Below are 19,525 nucleotides of genomic sequence, written 5' to 3' on the forward strand. Positions count from 1 at the left end.
TTGCAATACGGAATATGTTGTTTGTCATCACATGTCGTGCCTGCGCGTTGCAATATGTGGGATGTACGATTAACCAGCTCAAGGTGAGAATCCGAAAACATCTGAGCGACATTCCCCATATTTCATCGCGCAATGTCTCAGCAGCCACATCACACTTTGCGATAGTACATAAGGGCGATATCTCTGCGTTTTATGTACAAGGTGTTGAGAGAGTCACCATTCCGGTCAGAGGGGGAGATCGAAGACAAAAAATATATAGTCGTGAAACGTACTGGATGTTCAATCTTGGAACATGTATACCTAAAGGATTGAATAGGAAACATGACCTAACTTTACAATACAAATGAAGTGGTTTTCTTAAGTTAGGAATGACTTCCCACCTGATTGGAATTGTTTCCCCTGTGATTAACTGGTCAGGAACACCTGGCATTGTTATAGAGGATGGAAATTAACCAATCAGATGGGAGGGGTGGTTCTTCACTGTGTATAAAAAGGAGATTTTAAGTTTATTTGTCATGATGAAGGGCTAAGATGTAACAGCCCGAAACACGTCAAAGCATACTGTTCTGCTTTTGATGTCTGATTTTAAGGAAGTGGAATAAAGAAGCCTTTTATTGTGAAGAGCTGGAATCTTTGTTCTTTTTCACATGTGTTAAGTATGATTTATATATAATAAACAAACAAAACACCTTTGCATAGTGCCTCCTTTGTTTACATGCTATGGGAGCATATAACCACAATCACTGAGCTCTCCCTCATGATTATTTGTGGATGTGAGCAATCCACCCATCCCCTCCCCCTGCACTGCAGATATAGATTACATATAGATGTATTTAAATATCTCCTATCTATCTATCTATTTATCTATCTATCTATCTATCTATTTATCTATCTATTTGAACCCTTTGGAATTATATGGATTTCTGCACAAATTGGTCATAAAATGTGATCTGTTCTTCATCTAAGTCACAACAATAGACAATTACAGTCTGCTTAAACTAATAACACACAAATAATTAAATGTTACCATGTTTTTATTGAACACACCATGTAAACATTCACAATGCAGGTGGAAAAAGTATGTGAATCCCTAGACTAATGACATCTCCAAGAGCTAATTGGAGTGAGGTGTCAGCCAACTGGAGTCCAGTAAATGAGATGAGATTGGAGGTGTTGGCTACAGCTGCCCTGCCCTATAAAAAACACACACCAGTTCAAGAAGCATTGCCTGATGTGAATGATGCCTCGCAGAAAAGAGCTTTCAGAAACCTATGATTAAGAATTGTTGACTTGCATAAAGCTGGAAAGGGTTATAAAAGTATCTCCAAAAGCCTTGCTGTTCATCAGTCCACGGTAAGACAAATTGTCTATAAATGGAGAAAGTTCAGCACTGCTGCTACTCTCCCTAGGAGTGACGTCCTGTAAAGATGACTGCAAGAGCACAGTGCAGACTGCTCAATGAGGTGAAGAAGAATCCTAGAGTGTCAGCTAAAGACTTACAAAAGTCTCTGGCATATTCTAACATCCCTGTTAGCGAATCTACGATACGTAAAACACTAAACAAGAATGGATTTCATGGGAGGATACCACAGAGGAAAGCCACTGCTGTAAAAAAAAAAACATTGCTGCATGTTTACAGTTTGCACAAGAGCACCTGGATGTTCCACAGCAGTACTGGCAAAATATTCTGTGGACAGATGAAACCAAAGTTGAGTAGTTTGTAAGAAACACTCAACACTATGTGTGGAGAAAAAGAGGCACAGCACACCAACATCAAAACCTCATCCCAACTGTGAAGTATGGTGGTGGGGCATCATGGTTTGGGGCTGCTTTGCTGCATCAGGGCCTGGACGGATTGCTATCATCGAATGAAAAATGAATTCCCAAGTTTATCAAGACATTTTGCAGGAGAACTTAAGGCCATCTGTCCACCAGCTCAAGCTCAACAGAAAATGGGTGTTGCAACAGGACAACGACCCAAAGCATAGAAGTAAATCAACAACAGAATGGCTTAAACAGAAGAAAATACACCTTCTGGAATGGTCCAGTCAGAGTCCTGACCTCAACCCGATTGAGATACTGTGGCATGACCTCAAGAAAGCGATTCGCACCAGACATCCCAAGAATATTGCTGAACTGAAACAGTTCTGTAAAGAGGAATGGTCAAGAATTACTCCTGACCGTCTGATCTGCAACTACAGGAAACGTTTGGTTGAAGTTATTGCTGCCAAAGGAGGTTCAACCAGTTATTAAATCCAAGGGTTGACATACTTTTTCTACCTGCACTGTGAATGCTTACATGGTGTGTTTAATAAAAACATGGTAACATTTAATTCTTTGTGTGTTATTAGTTTAAAGGATAACTGCCATATTTTATTTTATTTTTTGCTAAAGTGTAGGGCAAGTGATAGGTAACAATTTTGCAATAGACTTTATTTAGCCAAAACGTTTATTTTTGGTAGAAAACTGGGGCTAAAATGGCCCTTAGCAGCACTCTTCAAAAGAGCGTTCCTAAGTCCCATCTATCTCCGACTAGAAAAGACGGGCTGTGCAGACGCTGTGCTTCTGCCTCGTGCTTCCCTGCAAAACAGAAGGCTGGGCACAGGAGTCTTAGGAGTTAAAATTACATTTATATTCCCCCTTTCTATGCAATCTAATGGTCCGTTACATTCACTGACCTGCGATCCCTGTGATAATTTATGAAGCAGCCACCGGAAGTAGAATCACTGTGCACAGTGAGCCGGCTGCTGCTTCATGAATTATCACAGGGATCGCAGGTCAGTGAATGTAACGGAGCATTAGATTGCATAGAAAGGGGGAATATAAATGTAATTTTAACTCCTAAGACTCCTGTGCCCAGCCTTCTGTCTCCCAGGGAAGTACGAGGCAGAAGCACAGCGTCTGCACAGCCTGTCTTTTCTAATCGGAGACGGATGGGCCTTAGCAACGCTCTTTTGAAGAGTGTTGCTAAGGGCTATTTCAGCCCCAGTTTTCTACTAAAAATAAACGTTTTGGCTAAATAAAGTCTATTGCAAAATTGTTACCTATCACTTGCCCTACACTTGAGCAAAAAAATAATAATAATATGACAGTTATCCTTTAAGCAGACTATGATTGTCTATTGTGACTTAGATGAAGATCAGATTACATTTTATGACCAATTTGTGCAGAAATCCATATCATTCCAAAGGGTTCACATACTTTTTCTGATGTTTCGTGTACAGAGCTGGGCCACTCCCTCAGGCAGGGATAAGCCTGTACACGAGACGTCATCACAGGAGCCTGGAGGATGACGTCGGGAGTCACGTGACTCGCAGCGCTGCGGATGAAACATGACTACAAGGAAATATAACGTAATTTACAAAATTATTGTTTAAGATGATATAAGGCAGGGAGCATGGGAGCGTCTGACGTGTGACGCTAGGCCCCGCCCCCCTGCACGCTGGCTGCTCGGATCAGCTGAGCCTGCTGTGGGATGCCGCCTGAGACGCCGATGCCTGGGTTCTGATCCTTGCCTGCCGGGAGCTGCCTGACGGAGATGCCGCTGTTCGGGTGGTGAGTCACTGAAGCAGTTGGTGGTGAGAATTGGAGGAGCAGAGAGGACCCATAATAGAGGTGGCGGTAAGCTAACGGAGCTAGAGCGCCTGAGACTCTGTATGTGAATCAGGGGTGAAAGACAGAGACTCCAGTGTTTGTTTAAGATCTGTGGGGTGGTCTGCCCCCTCTCCCTATGGAGTGAGCCCAGCGTTTTTTGCCTTTTCAAGTCTGTATGGTTGCCCCCCACTGTGTAACAAAGGGTGTCAGAGATAACCAAAAAAGGGGGTAAAGAAAGAAAGAAGTGAATATTGAGGGGCTGGAAACTGGAGTGCGGAGAGTGCAGGATGGAGGTTGTGGTGTAAAATCGAGGGGGTGAGCGTCCTCATTAATGTTGGAAGAAAGTAACAAGAGAGGGAAGAGGGAGATAAAGAGGGAAGCAAAACGAGAAATGAAAGGAAAAGAAAGAAAAAGGTCAAAACAAAAAATAAATAAAAGCAGGGGGGGGGGGGGGAGGGGAAAAAAACTCAGCCGGTTGTATACCATAGTGTATAGCAGCTGTTTTATTTATACCCCTATTGATACTCCCAGTTTGACTTTTTTGACTAACCCTTCTACAGGACTAACCTCTAATCTTTCTAGCACCTCCAAACTCTCCCGGATTAAACAGGGACTAATGACTAATTTATTCAGTTTTACCCAGCTTCACCCTCGTATTTAATAGATAAGTGGACATTTGTTTTGACGAATATCTATGACGTCTTCGTTTCCTTTTTTGTGGAAGGTGGACATCATCCTCTCTGATTAAACTCGTGCGACCTCTCTGGACAATAGGAAAACAATTACAACTCTGTTGCTGGACTTTGTGTTCCCTTTCCCTCCCCCCCCCTCTCCCTCTCCCTTAACCGTCTTTTGTCGTTAACAAACATTTTTTTTTTGTTTTTGTTTTTATTAAGTTGAAACGTACGGTTATGTCTAATTGAGCGATTCTTGTAATACTTAGTATATTGCAAATTTCAGTGCTACCATATTTTTATAGATTTAATGTTTTCCAGGATAATCATATTTTGGTGACACGGAAGTAGAGGGCGAGAGGGTGAAAGAGGGGAGAAAAAGGGAGTTTAAAATGCCACCCAAGAAAAAGGAGGAACAGCGCGGCCCTACTGGTGGCAGTTGTAGGAGATCAGTAACAGGTTTAGAGAGCGGGTCTAAACAACCGGGATTGAATACATTTTTGGTTCTAAACTCGCCAGGTTCTTCTTTGAAAGAAAAAAATACAGATGTAGAGCCCCAGGGTTTGACGCATGAGAATAAGTCTATGGGTGGGGTGGGAGCGCGGGGACCCCTGGCGTTATCCACAGAGATAGATGCAGGAATGGTGAAGGACATATTTTGCACTGTCTCGAGGATGGAAAACGTAATGGGTAATATAGTGACACAGATCGGGGCAGTGCAAACTGATGTCAGTGTAATACGGGATGAGATTGAGAAATTAAGGCAACGATTGCATGAGATAGAAAAAAGGATTCCCGCTCTGGAACATTCTGTTCAGAATTTAGAGAAGGAGGTTGTACTTCTAAAACAGACGAATGGCAAGATGGAACAAAAATTAATAAATCAAGAAGATGGATCATGAAGAGCCAATATAATATGTGTGGGGATCCCAGAACGGGCAGAGGGGGATAACTGTACGGAATTTATGGAGGGATGGATAAGGGAGAACTGTAAGGAGGGCACTCTCTCCCCATTATTCTCTATTGAAAGAGCACATAGGGTCTCCACAAAAAGGCGGGTTCCAGGGGACTATCCCAGACAGATATTGGTAAAATGCTTACTGGCCAAGGATCGTGATATAATACTATCTGATGCTAGAACCTCTGAAAAATACCAGATACATGGTGATAAGATTAGACTCTTTCCAGACTATTCAGCCAATACTAATGCCCGCAGAAAAGAGTTCATAACGGTTAAAAAGAGATTAAGGGAGGCAGGTTTAAAATGCATTTTAAATTTTCCGGCAAAATTAAGGGTGGAATATAAAGGAAGGACTGTTTTTTTTTCAGATGCCGGCAGAAGTTAGCGAGTGGGCAGACGGGATCGGCCTTTGAGGTTGGGGGTTGCGGAGGGGATAGGGAGCCAATATGCTAAGTTATGGAGTCGCCCCGACTGCTGGCCAGCAGAAGGAGGGGCTACTTAGGGTGAGGGAGGGTACTTATGGGAAGAGGGAGAAGGGACATGGTTTTATTTTTTTATTTTTTTCTCCTCCTCGCCCTCTGCTAGATGGTTAGGATTCTGTCGTTGAATGTGAGAGGTTTACGAGAGAGAGTAAAGAGATATGCTATCCTTGAGTGGATGAAGAGGTTCTTGCCAGCCATCATCTGCCTCCAGAGACACACCTGGATAAGGAATCTCTAAGGTGGGTGGAGAAGAGATGGATAGTGGAAGGGTACCATTCCGTATATACTACTTATTCTAGAGGGGTCTCAGTTTTGATACACAACAAGGTTAAATTTGAATGTGTCGCATATGAGGCCGACGACAATGGCAGGTACCTCTTTCTACATTGTAATATAGAAGGGGTTAAAATGGTAATCTCAAATCTATACATCCCTCCACCATATAAGCCAGATGTCTTGTATCAATTGCATAGATTCATGTTGAATAGACAGGAATGTATAATGATTGCGATAAGAGACTATAATGCGGTAATAGATCCACTCAGGGATAGAATGTCTAGCAGAGGGGGAAGAATACAAAAAGTAGATTTTTTTTTAAACTAGCCCAGGAGTTTAATTGGGTTGATGTTTGGCGCTTTCGGAACCCGGAAGAAACCATGTATTCCTGTTATTCTAAAACACACCAAACTTGGTCAAGAATAGATATGGTCCTGGGAAATAAAAATCTAATGTCCCAAAACAGGATTAAGATAAAGTATTTGCCTATGGCCTTATCAGATCATAGTGCAGTGGTAATGGAATTAGATCTGAATAAAAATAATACTTTGCCACTGTTTAAGTTTAATTCCCACTGGCTACCGTTGATTCCAGACAAAGAGAGTATAATGGAAGAACTAAGAATTTTTTTTCAGGAGAATAACGATTCTGCTAGCAGGCTAATTGTTTGGGATACTGCCAAAGCATATTTAAGAGGATTGTTGTTCAAAAAGGTGAATTACTGGAAAAAAAGTACTAGAGAAAGAGGTAATGCACTGGAAAAAAAACTACAAGAAGCAAGAATAACATTTATAACGCATCCCACTGAATATAATAGGAAAGTATGGGAGGAAGAACAGGAAAAGCTAAAAATACATAAATTAGATAGAAGTAGGAAAGAAGTACTTTTTCAAGGGATCCGGTTGGCCTCAGAGGGAGAAAAGGTTGGTAAAATTTTAGCAAGTATAGTAAGAAATCAAAGAGGGAAATCCTGGATAGGGGCGATTAGAGATAAAACGGGTGAAATAATTAGTACACCGGAAGGAATTAAAAAAAGTGTTTCTGGAATATTTCCAGGAACTATATAAGTCTAGGGTACAATATCTAAAACAAGACCTGGACGTATATTTAGACCAGATTTCTTTCAGAGAGATATCCCAGGCCCAAAAAGAATATTTAGAAAAAGAAATATCGATGGTAGAAATAAATGACGTTCTGGGGAAGGTAAAACTTGAAAAAACACCAGGATGTGATGGGCTTCCCTTTGAAATATATAAAACCTTCTCTCAGGTGTTAATACCAAAACTAAAAATAACACTGAATGAGGCTCAAAAAATAGGTGATTTACCAGATTCCATTAGAGGCAATTATTACACTAATTCCAAAAAAGGGTAAAGAACGACTAGATCCTTGGTCATATAGGCCAATATCCGTCCTAAACACGGACGTTAAAATTTTGGCAAAGGTCTTGGCCGATAGGCTGTCGAAGGTGATTAAAGTAGTAATAAACGAAGATCAGACTGGTTTTATACCCGGTAGAACGATATACTCAAATATAAGAAGGCTGTTTCTTAACCCCTTCAGGACCGGGCTCATTTTCACCTTAAGGACCAGGCCATTTTTTGGAAATCTGACCAGTGTCACTTTAAGTGCTAATAACTTTAAAACGCTTTGACTTATCCAGGCCATTCTGAGATTGTTTTTTCGTCACATATTGTACTTCATGACACTGGTAAAATGAAGTCAAAAAAATTATTTTTTTTTGCACAAAAAAATACCTAATTTAACAAAAATTTGGAAAAATTAGCAAATTTCAAAGTTTCAGTTTCTCTACTTCTGTAATACCTAGTAATACCCCAAAAAATTGTGATGACTTTACATTCCCCATATGTCTACTTCATGCTTGAATTGTTTTGGGAATGATATTTTATTTTTTGGGGATGTTATAAGGCTTAGAAGTTTAGAAGCAAATCTTGAAATTTTTCTGAAATTTACAAAAACTCAATTTTTAGGGACCAGTTCAGGTCTGAAGTCACTTTGCGAGGCTTACATAATAGAAACCACCCAAAAATGACCCCATCTAAGAAACTACACCCCTCAAGGTATTCAAAACTGATTTTGCAGACATTGTTAACCCTTTAGGTGTTGCACAAGAGTTATTGGCAAATGGGGAGGAAATTTGAGAATTTCATTTTTTTGTCTAATTTTTCATTTTAACCCATTTTTTCCACTAACAAAGCAAGGGTTAACAGCCAAACAAGACTGTATCTTTATTGCCCTGACTCTGCCGTTTACAGAAACACCCAATATGTGTCCGTAAACTGCTGTACGGCCACACAGCGGGGCGTAGAGTGAAAGGTGCGCCGTTTGGTTTTTGGAAGGCTGATTTTTATGGACTGGTTTATTTACACCATGTCCCATTTGAAGCGCCCTGATGCACCCCTAGAGTAGAAACTCCCTAAAAGTGACCCCATCTAAGAAACTACACCCCTCAAGGTATTCAAAACTGATTTTACATACGTCATTAACCCTTTAGGTGTTGCACAAGAGTTATTGGCAAATAGAGATGAAATTTGAGAATTTCATTTTTTTGCCTAATTTTCAATTTTAACCCATTTTTTCCACTAACAAAGCAAGGGTTAACAGCCAAACAAGACTGTATCTTTATTGCCCTGACTCTGATGTTCACAGAAACACCCCATATGTGGCCGTAAACTACTGTATGGCCACACAGCGGGGCGTAGAGTGAAAGGTGCGCCGTTTGGTTTCTGGAGGGCTAATTTTGCTGGACAGTTTTTTTTACACCATGTCCCATTTGAAGCCCCCCTGATGCACCCCTAGAGTAGAAACTCCATAAAAGTGACCCCATCTAAGAAACTACACCCCTCAAGGTATTCAAAACTGATTTTACAAACTTTGTTAACCCTTTAGGTGTTGCACAAGATTTAATGGAAAATAGAGACACAATTTCAAAATTTCACATTTTTGGCAGATTTTCCATTTTAATATTTTTTTTCCAGTTACAAAGCAAGGGTTAACAGCCAAACAAAACTCATTATTTATGGCCCTGATTCTGTAGTTTACAGAAGCACCCCATATGTGGTCGTAAACCGCTGTACGGGCACACAGCAGGGCGCAGAAGGAAAGGAATGCCATACGGTTTTTGGAAGGCAGGTTTTGCTGGACTGTTTTTTTTGACACCATGTCCCATTTGAAGCCCCCCTGATGCACCCCTAGAGTAGAAACTCCATAAAAGTGACCCCATCTAAGAAACTACACCCCTCAAGGTATTCAAAACTGATTTTACAAACTTTGTTAACCCTTTAGGTGTTGCACAAGATTTAATGGAAAATAGAGACACAATTTCAAAATTTCACTTTTTCGGCAGATTTTCCATTTTAATATTTTTTTTCCAGTAACAAAGCAAGCGTTAACAGCCAAACAAAACTCTTTATTTATAGCCCTGATTCTGTAGTTTACAGAAACACCCCATATGTGGTCGTAAACTGCTGTACGGGCACGCGGCAGGGTGCAGAAGGAAAGGAATGCCATATGGTTTCTGGAAGGCAGATTTTGCTGGATTGTTTTTAGACACCATGTCCCATTTGAAGCCCCCTGATGCACCCCTAGGTTAGAAACTCCAAAAAAGTGGCCCCATTTTGGAAACTACGGGATAAGGTGGCAGTTTTGTTGGTACTATTTTAGGGTACATATGATTTTTGGTTGCTCTATATTACACTTTTTTGTGAGGCAAAGTAACAAAAAATAGAAATTCTGAAATTTCATCTCCATTTGCCATTAACTCTTGTGGAACACTTAAAGGGTTAACAAAGTTTGTAAAATCAGTTTTGAATACCTTGAGGGGTGTAGTTTCCAAAATGGGGTCATTTTTTGGAGTTTATACTCTAGGGGTGCATCGGGGGGCTTCAAATGGGACATGGTGTCAAAAAACCAGTCCAACAAAAACTGCCTTCCAAAAACCATATGGCGCTCCTTTCCTTCTGCGCCCTGCCGTGTGGCCATACAGCAGTTTACGACCACATATGGGGCATTTCTATAAACTAAAGAATCAGGGCAATAAATATTGAGTTTTGTTTGGCTGTTAACCCTTGCTTTGTTATGGGAAAAAATGAATTAAAATGGAAAATTTGCCAAAAAATAGCTGTTTTCGCACTGTTTTGATTTTTTATTATTTACAACGTTCATCTGACAGGTTAGATCATGTGCTATTTTTATAGAGCAGGTTCTTACGGACGTGACGATACCTAATATGGTATACTTTTTTATTTATTTAGGTTTTACACAATAATATCATTTTTGACACAAAAAAAAAACATGTTTTAGTGTCTCCATAGTCTGAGAGCCATAGTTTTTTCAGTTTTTTGGCGATTGTCTCAGGTTGGGTATCATTTTTGCGGGATGAGATGACGGTTAGATTGGTACTGCTTTGGGGTGCACATGACTTTTTGATCGCTTGCTATTACACTTTTTGTGATGTAAGGTAACAAAAAAATTGCTTTTTTGACACCGTTTTTATTTAATTTTTTTTACAGTGTTCACCTGAGGGGTTAGGTCATGTGGTATTTTTATAGATCAGGTTCTTACGGACATGGCAATACCTAATATGTCTACCTTTTTATAATTTATCAGGGTTTTACACAATAATATTTTTGAAACAAAAAAAAAATCATGTTTTAGTATCTCCATAGTCTGAGACCCATAGTTTTTTTATTTTTTGGGCCATTGTCTCATGTAAGGGCTCATTTTTTGCGGGATGAGGTCACGGTTTGATTGGTACTTTTTTGGCGTACATGCGACTTTTTTGATCACTTTTATTACCTTTTTTGGGAAGTAAGGTGGGCAAAATTTCAATTTCCTCATAGTTTTTATTTTTTTATTTTTATGGCGTTCACCGTGCGGGGAAAGTAACATGACCGTTTTATAGATCAGGTCGTTACGGACGCGGCGATACCTAATGTGTAGTGTATTTTATTTATTTTTTTATTCAGTGATAAATGTGTTTTTGAAACTTTACTTTTTTCACTTTTTTTTACTTTTTTTTTGACCCAGACCCACTTGGTTCTTGAAGATCCAGTGGGTCTGATGTCTGTATAATACAGTACAGTACAATATATATTGTTCTGTACTGTATTTTACACTTGTCTGAACAGATCTATGCTTTCAGCACAGATCTGTTCAGCACCATGGACAGCAGGACGCCTGAGAGGCGTCCTGTTGCCATGGGAACCTTCCCCGTCTGCTCAGTACTGGTCAGAACTGCGCAGACGGGGAAGGGTAAGTACAGGGCTGAGGGGGGCTCTCTCCCTCTCCCATCGGGGGGCTGCAAAGGCACAGCAGCCCCCCGATGGGAGAGGGAGGGAGCTCCCTGCGCTGTTAACCTTTTCCATACAGCGGTCCGTACGGACCGCTGTATGGAAAGGGTTAAACGGCTGACATCGCATCGCAGATGTCAGCCGTTTATACCAGGGTGCCAGCAATGTGCTGGCACCCTGGTATCCCCACTAGACACCAACGATCATTGAAAGGGAGGCGGGCGGGGGATCGCGATCCCGCCTGCCGCACCGCCCGCCTCCCGCACCTTACTGCACCTCCGCACCGCCTGCGACACCCCCCCTGCACCACCCGCCCACATATCATTCAGGGGTGCAGGGGGGGGTGAAGCATCTTTATTTTGGGCATACTAAAGTTTCTGATCCCCGCGGTCAGGGACCGCGGCGATCAGAAACCGCAGAAAGCGCTACAAACCGCAGGTCTGAATTGACCTGCGGTTTGCAGCGATCGCCGACATGGGGGGGTCACAGGACCCCCCTCGGCATTGACCTAAGGTGCCCGGCTGTGTGTGACAGCCGGGATCTCAGCGCTGTCACCATGTCTGCAGACATGGTGACAGTTTATGCCATGACGTGTATACTCATCATGGCGCGCTAAGTAGCAGTGCGCCATGACGAGTATACTCGTCATAGGTGGGGAATATTTTCACACTTTCTCCTTCTCTGATCGCTTCCCTGACAGGAATTGGGGCGATCAGAGAAGGAGAAGCACATAGTCCCTCCCTAACCCCCCCTTACCTGCCCCGATGCGCTGTGATTGGTCCCTCTGCAGTAATGGACCAATCACAGCGATCGCGGGCGGGTCAGAGCTCCAATACAGCTCCTGCCGGCTTCTCTGGTTGCCTAGTAACCCCAGCACGCCGGCTTCACTGAAGCTTCAGCGCTTCGCTCCCTGCGCTGACAGTGAAACCCGATCACGTACATGCACGTGGGAATGCGGTGAGGCACCACATTCCCCCACGTACATGTACGTGATGTTGCGTGAAGGGGTTAATATTGAAGCCAATAGATCAGAAATGGGGGAGAAAGCGGTACTTTCACTGGATGCTCAAAAGGCATTTGATTGTATTGAATGGGAGTATTTATGGGCAGTATTAAAAAGGGTTGGTATAGAGGACGGATTTATAAGATGGATTCAGCTTATATATTTTAACCCAAGGGCTAGAGTGATGGTGGATGGGAGCTTGTCCCTGCCACTTGCCTTTATCGGGGCACTAGCCAGGGATGCCCTCTCTCCCCATTATTATTTGCTATTGCGATTGAGCCCTTGGCATGTATAATAAGAAATGATAGGGAGATTAAAGGTTTTCAATATGCGGGAAGAGAAGAAAAACTGCTAATGTATGCGGATGATATTTTATTATTTATGCACAATACCGGGGATCAGTTTAATAGAGTAATAGATATAATAGATAATATTTTTATTTTTTTATGGTTTAAACATTAATTGGGGGAAATCACATATGCTGATATTAGGAGAGGCACAATCACAGGGAGATTTAAGGGTGCATGTGCTTGAAAAACACGAGAATTTTAAATATTTAGGTATACAAATCTCTGGAAATATAGAAGAATATGAAAAATTAAATGTACTCCCCCTAATAAAAGAACTTAGAACCAAAATACATATTTAGAAAAGATTACCAATGTCAATACAGGCTCGGGTAAATTTAATAAAAATGGTTTTCCTCCCAAAAATACTCTACGTCCTACAAAATCCCCCACTGAGATTACCGCAGAATATTTTCAAGTTACTCGATAGCCTAATGGGGGATTTTATTTGGAAAGGCGCCATCCCTAGGATAAAGAAAGAAGTGCTTCAGCTCCCAGTGAGAGAGGGTGGATTAGCTGTTCCGAATTGTTGTTTTTTTTCATTATTTAATAACACAATACGGTCATATAAAAGGTAGTTTAAATGGCTTAGTGGGTAGGCAGGAAGTAAATAGATTGGGGTGGAAAGAGGAATGGTATCACTTAGAGGTGTTGGAATCAGGTACACTGGGGAAAAATAATATAGGAAATAGAATATTAAATTCACTGGAGTATATATCGGTGGAAATTAAAAAAATATTAGAGATTAAAGGGTTTTTGCACTATACACCTATTTGGAAAAATTTCAATCTAAAGGAACTGCAAACGATTAGGATTTATATAGATTGGTAAAAAAAGGGGATAAAATATCTAGGCCAGATATTTGAGGAGGATAGATTGAAAGATTTTAATACACTGACTAGGGAGTTCGGGATCCCCCAAAAGGATATGTATAAATACCTTCAGCTTAAGAATGCGTTGCGGACAGTGGTGCAGGTAGATAAATATAGAAAGTAAAAATCAGATAGACTGTATAAATTTACCAACGGAGGTGAAAGAGGAGGAACAACCGCAAAAAGATACAGGATTTTGATGGAGGGAAAGAAAAAACGGATTATAATACTTGCCAGGAAAAAATGGGAAAAAGAACTACAGTCTTTTACGGAAGAGAAATGGAAAGATGCTCTTAGAAGTTATGCTAGGGTCTCGGATAGGGGTTCACATAAGATATCACAGTTTTTTATAGTTCATAGATTACATCGATCCCCATGGATGTTAAAAAGAATGGGCGTGAGAGTTTCAGACAAGTGCCCAAAATGTAGGGGAGAGAAAGCAGACTTAATACATTGTTTCTGGAGATGTCCCAGATTGTTCAGATATTGGACAGAAATAGCAGAGACGGTATTTGTATTTTTGAAGGTTCAAATATCCGAAGATCCAATAACCTGCATACTAGGGGCAACTGACCATTTGAAGTTAAATAAAGAAATACGACTGGTCCTGAGTAAAGTATTATTTCAAGCTAGACTCCTTATACTTAGGAAATGGGTAAAGGTAGATCCTCCGACAGGGGGACAGTGGAGAGAAGCAGTTGACAATTTGATTAAAGAAGAACGGGTGACGGAGGGCCATAGAAAAAAATCACAAAATCTTGACGAAATATGGAAAAAATTGATACTTTAGGGCTGGATGGATGTGTTTTTTTTTTTTTTTTTTTTCTCCTCGTCCCCCTCCCTCTCCCTAAGGGTGGCGGGTGGTGGGTGGGTTCTGGGATAGAACAAGGGGGAAAAGAAAGAAAAACTTGTAATTGTAATTATTAATTAGTAATATGGACTTTTCTATTGTTGAGTCGATGTGTTTTGGGTACAAATGTACATGTTTTTATAAAAAAAAAAAGATAATATAAGGCACATTAGAATAAATATATATACCGTAACTTGGACAACCCCTTTAAGCATCAATTGAGCGACTCTATCGGGCTACTACATGGGGGAAACCTGTGACTTTTTTCAGACACTATAATTTGAACATTTTAGCTAACCAACACTTAGCCTTTGGCCACAAGGTCTTATCTGCAGCTTCACCTTTCCCCTAGTAGGCAACTCCTCTATTAATTTTCCTCTCAGTGCCGTTATGGTGGTGCCAGGAAAAGATGAAATTACTGTTATCGGTAATTGGATTTTCCAATACCCTCTACAAAAGCACTGAGGATGCCTTCAATTATGTTTTTTTTTTTTTTTTTTTGCAGATTGGATGAGGACCTATTCATTTCAATGGGTCCACAAAAAATGCGGCTTAGCACACTGTGTGCTGTCCGCATCTGTATGTTCGTTCCGTAGCCCTGCTAAAAACATAGAGCATGTCCTATTCTTGTCCGTTTTGCAGACAAGGATAGGCATTGTTACAATGGATCCGCAAAAAAAAGATGCAATACGGATGCCAAAAGGACGTCATCCATATTTTTTGCAGATCAGTGTTTTGCGGCCCACAAAACGCATACGGACGTGTGAATGTAGCCTTAGTTGTATATTTTTATCTTAATTTTTTTTCAGTCTATCTCCTCTGTGTATGTCATTAAATTATGGAAATAGGGGGAGGCTTTTGTCTGCTGCGCTACATTGTTTTCTGTCCCTGGGTAGGCTGGGAAACTCTCTTTCCTGTCAGTGTCGTTGTGGAGGCTATTGGAAAACTCAATTACCGCTAAGAGTAATTTCATATTTTTCTGTTCAATAAGTATGGAATGTGGCAGAAATAAAAATCTGTTAGAAGCATATAGAGAAAAGTCCCCACATATGTATATAGAGGTTGTACAGCGCAATAATATGAGCCCAAATCATGTAGTCAGAAACAACATGTAAATGGAAAACTATGTGGCATTTTGAATCAAGGACTCAACTTTTTGGCAAGGATTAGGGTCCTTTTTACCAGCACAGCTTCCTTGAGCATTGCCATGAACTCTTTTCTTGTTATTAAAAACAAAACAAAAAAAAAATACTAATATTTGTGTTTTTTCTTTCCTCTACCAAGCTCTCGCTGATTTACATGGGGACGGTGATTTTAAGGTAAGTTTCAATATGAGATGTTATATGTGTTTTGTGACACAGTTTTCAATATCTTTTAAACTGATCTGTATTTTTTTTATACAGATGGTGGCTGGTGACATTGGCAGTGGGCCATATAACATGAAGCTGAAAGTGTATAAGGGCACAAGTCTCATGTCTGAAAATGCGTTGCTTGACATGCCAACTGGTGTTGTAGCCTTCTTGATGGATCAGAATGAACCACGTACGCCGGCTGTGGCTGTGGCCTCTGGACCATTCATATATGTGTACAAGAATTTGAGACCTTACTTCAAATTTACTTTGCCAGCACTTGAAGTCAACCCCCTGGAGAGGGAAGTTTGGGATCAAGCTAAAGAGGTATGATCAAGAAATAGTTTTCGCCGAGAACTAGAATGTGGGAGGACCTGAGTTAAGGTCCTTTCACTTGAACTTATCATTAGGTCAATTATCTTGGATCAGCATTTGTAGCAGCACTCAATCCCAATAAATGGCCCCTGTAAATGGGCCATTGATCACCAGATGAGCAAGCAAACCCTTGTTCATTGGCTGAGTGTGTGTGTTTTGATGAACACCAAAAATGATTCTCTAGGCAGCAGATCTCCCTATGTAAACAGGGAACAAATGTAAGTGTATTGTACATGTAAATGCAGCTCTCACCCCCTCATACGATCAGGCAGTTATCATGCATGTGTGATTCGTTCCCGATGATTGCCCGTAATATTGGTCTCTATAAAAGGAACATAACTGTAACTGCCCCTACAAATAGAATAGCTGATTGGAGCATTTACATGAGTCGATGCCTGGCCATAACAAGCACTGACAGTATGTAACAAGTTGAACGTTGCTCATTTAATGGGCGGTTTACATTGCCCGATGCAAACTATATAGTGACAAACACGACAATTTGGTCACCATGCAGTTGCATATTGTTGGCAGTACATTCTCTGTTGACAGGGGAAGATGTGCTGCTGCTGATTTATAGGCTAATAAAAAAGATGCAATTAGCTGCCATGTTTATACAGATCAGTGATCGGGATCAGCGGTTCATTGTCCCGTGGAAAACTGTCTTGAAAGGGTTGTTCCATTTATCCTCTATCTGCAGGATAGGGGATGACTGTCCGATCGCCAAGTGTCTGACATGCTCCCCAGCTTGAATGTTGTGGCGTTCACAAAGTGTTGCTGCTTCATTCAGCTCTGTGTAGCTGCTGAAGATAGCTGAGCGGTTGTTCTCCTCTGCAGTCCCTTAGTGTTGAATGGAAAGGCAGACAGGCATGCATGTCTAGCACTCCATTCAGAGAGGGCCCCATTTTCTCGGTCTGTGGGGGCCTCAGCAGTTGTGCCCCTGCCAATCAGACACTTATCCACTATTCCTTTGACCAAACGACTATGCGGCATTCATTTACCTAATTTTTTCATGCTGGTTTATCAAGGTTTAAATTGAGGCAACAGCTTTCTGGTCTCCATAGTTTCTTCTTGGTACAGTTTGGATATCTGATTTAGGCCAGGTTCACATCACCGTTTAGTTTTCTGTTCTTCTAAACCACCAAAAATAAATAAACAAAACGGATCCTGTATTTTACACATCAATTATGCACATTTTGCATCCGCTTAGCCATTTCCATCTGAGATCCCTTATGCAGGACTTTTTTTTCCATCCAAAATAACGGAACTCAGACGGAAAATTGCTAAAACGGATGCCAAATGTGCAAGATGGATGCTTTAAATACAGAATGGGTCAGAAGAACTAGAAAAAAAAAACGGTGATGTGAACCCAGCCTATCTGAATATGGTCAATGGCACAATTACATGTAATCTGTTTATGATCTTGATCCCCTGATGAACCAGTATTATTGGGGAAACATGTTGGGATTATTGGAGGTTTCCTTATCTAATTGTCAATCAGATGAATGTATTTTATGGTAACATGGTACCATTTTGTACACATGAATTCGGCAATGTCCCCACAACGAGCATGATACCTCACACTTCATCTGGAGTCCTGACTTAAGTGCCACAGCTGAGAAGTAGCGAAGGAGCTGCTGATTTCACTGGGCACAGTATGGCAGCACCCATGTCCCAAAGTGATGGCAGCTGATCATAGGGGTCTCCTCTAGAAATGAACTGAACCGATAACAGTGTGTCGTCCACAGATCTCCCCATAACAGTGTGTCGTCCACAGATCTCCCCATAACAGTGTGTCGTCCACAGATCTCCCCATAACAGTGTGTCGTCCACAGATCTCCCCATAACAGTGTGTCGTCCACAGATCTCCCCATAACAGTGTGTCGTCCACAGATCTCCCCATAACAGTGTGTCGTCCACAGATCTCCCCATAACAGTGTGTCGTCCACAGATCTCCCCATAACAGTGTGTCGTCCACAGATCTCCCCATAACAGTGTGTCGTCCACAGATCTCCCCATAACAGTGTGTCGTCCACAGATCTCCCCATAACAGTGTGTCGTCCACAGATCTCCCCATAACAGTGTGTCGTCCACAGATCTCCCCATAACAGTGTGTCGTCCACAGATCTCCCCATAACAGTGTGTCGTCCACAGATCTCCCCATAACAGTGTGTCGTCCACAGATCTCCCCATAACAGTGTGTCGTCCACAGATCTCCCCATAACAGTGTGTCGTCCACAGATCTCCCCATAACAGTGTGTCGTCCACAGATCTCCCCATAACAGTGTGTCGTCCACAGATCTCCCCATAACAGTGCGTCGTCCACAGATCTCCCCATAACAGTGCGTCGTCCACAGATCTCCCCATAACAGTGCGTCGTCCACAGATCTCCCCATAACAGTGCGTCGTCCACAGATCTCCCCATAACAGTGCGTCGTCCACAGATCTCCCCATAACAGTGCGTCGTCCACAGATCTCCCCATAACGGCTCTTGCACATGACTGTATGCCCTCTGAGAAATACGGTCTGTGAGCTCGCCAGATGTCCCGGATTGGCATTGATCGTGTGCACGGTAGCACACAGCATCATAGATTACAATGATGCTGTGGACGTCGGGCCGCCCGCGGTGCTATTGTCTTGCACTCATATGATCTTATAAGTGCAGGACAATAGCACAGTAGGTGGCCCGACGTGCACAGCATCATTGTAATCTATAAAATTACTGATACTAGAAGACTGGCACACTAAACATATGGGACATAGTGGGCAAGTCCAAACTGCAATGAATTTATTATACACACAGATAAAATAAAGATAAAAAGTATAATGTTGAAATGTTAATAACAATGGATAAAAGGTGCATGGAAATACAGAGTATTGCACAATGTTGCGGTAAGTATCCAGCAGCTAGCTCAGTGGAATTTGCAACATAAAATATTATACACCATTAATACCATATAACCAGCAACTGGCTCCTATTAGAACTTGGCGTCCTCAGATATGTCCACGGTTATTGGTTAGGTTGTAGAATGGATATAAAATCATTAATTGTATCCTTTGTAGCACCAAGGACAAAATATCTCACAACTGCGGTGAGGTCAGTGGTATAACCAGAATGGCAATTTGTTGATATCACTTTAGATGTAATTGTGTCCTTTTATGAAGTATTGTTTGCTGGTCATCTGAATCTTAAAACCGGTAATGATAACCCACTTCTGTGGACTTACCTTTCCTTGTCCCGGCTGCTCAACAGTATCGTGAAGGTTTCCAGGGCCCGCTGAACACCGGCGTCCCGGCTGTTTCTCAGTCGGCGTCCCACGTGTATTTAGAAGATGGTTGATGCTTCCAGAGATGACGTAGCAGGCAGACGGGACTAGGACTTTCGATATTTCTTAATCAAGATCCTCGATCCAACGCTCGATAATATTAGGGC

At 41.5% G+C, this 19,525-nt stretch overlaps 1 protein-coding gene across 1 annotated transcript in view; it reads left to right on the forward strand.

Annotated features, from left to right (window-relative positions):
- Positions 1-19,525, forward strand: part of BBS1 (Bardet-Biedl syndrome 1) — a 398,008-nt gene that overhangs the window by 94,350 nt on the left and 284,133 nt on the right. Inside the window, exons 4-5 of the mRNA XM_040410173.1 lie at positions 15,656-15,690; positions 15,775-16,047. Coding sequence (XP_040266107.1) covers positions 15,656-15,690; positions 15,775-16,047 — 308 coding nt within the window. The remainder of the gene's footprint in view (positions 1-15,655; positions 15,691-15,774; positions 16,048-19,525) is intronic.

Source organism: Bufo bufo, chromosome 10, assembly GCF_905171765.1.
Source record: "Bufo bufo chromosome 10, aBufBuf1.1, whole genome shotgun sequence".
Lineage (NCBI taxonomy): Eukaryota > Metazoa > Chordata > Amphibia > Anura > Bufonidae > Bufo > Bufo bufo.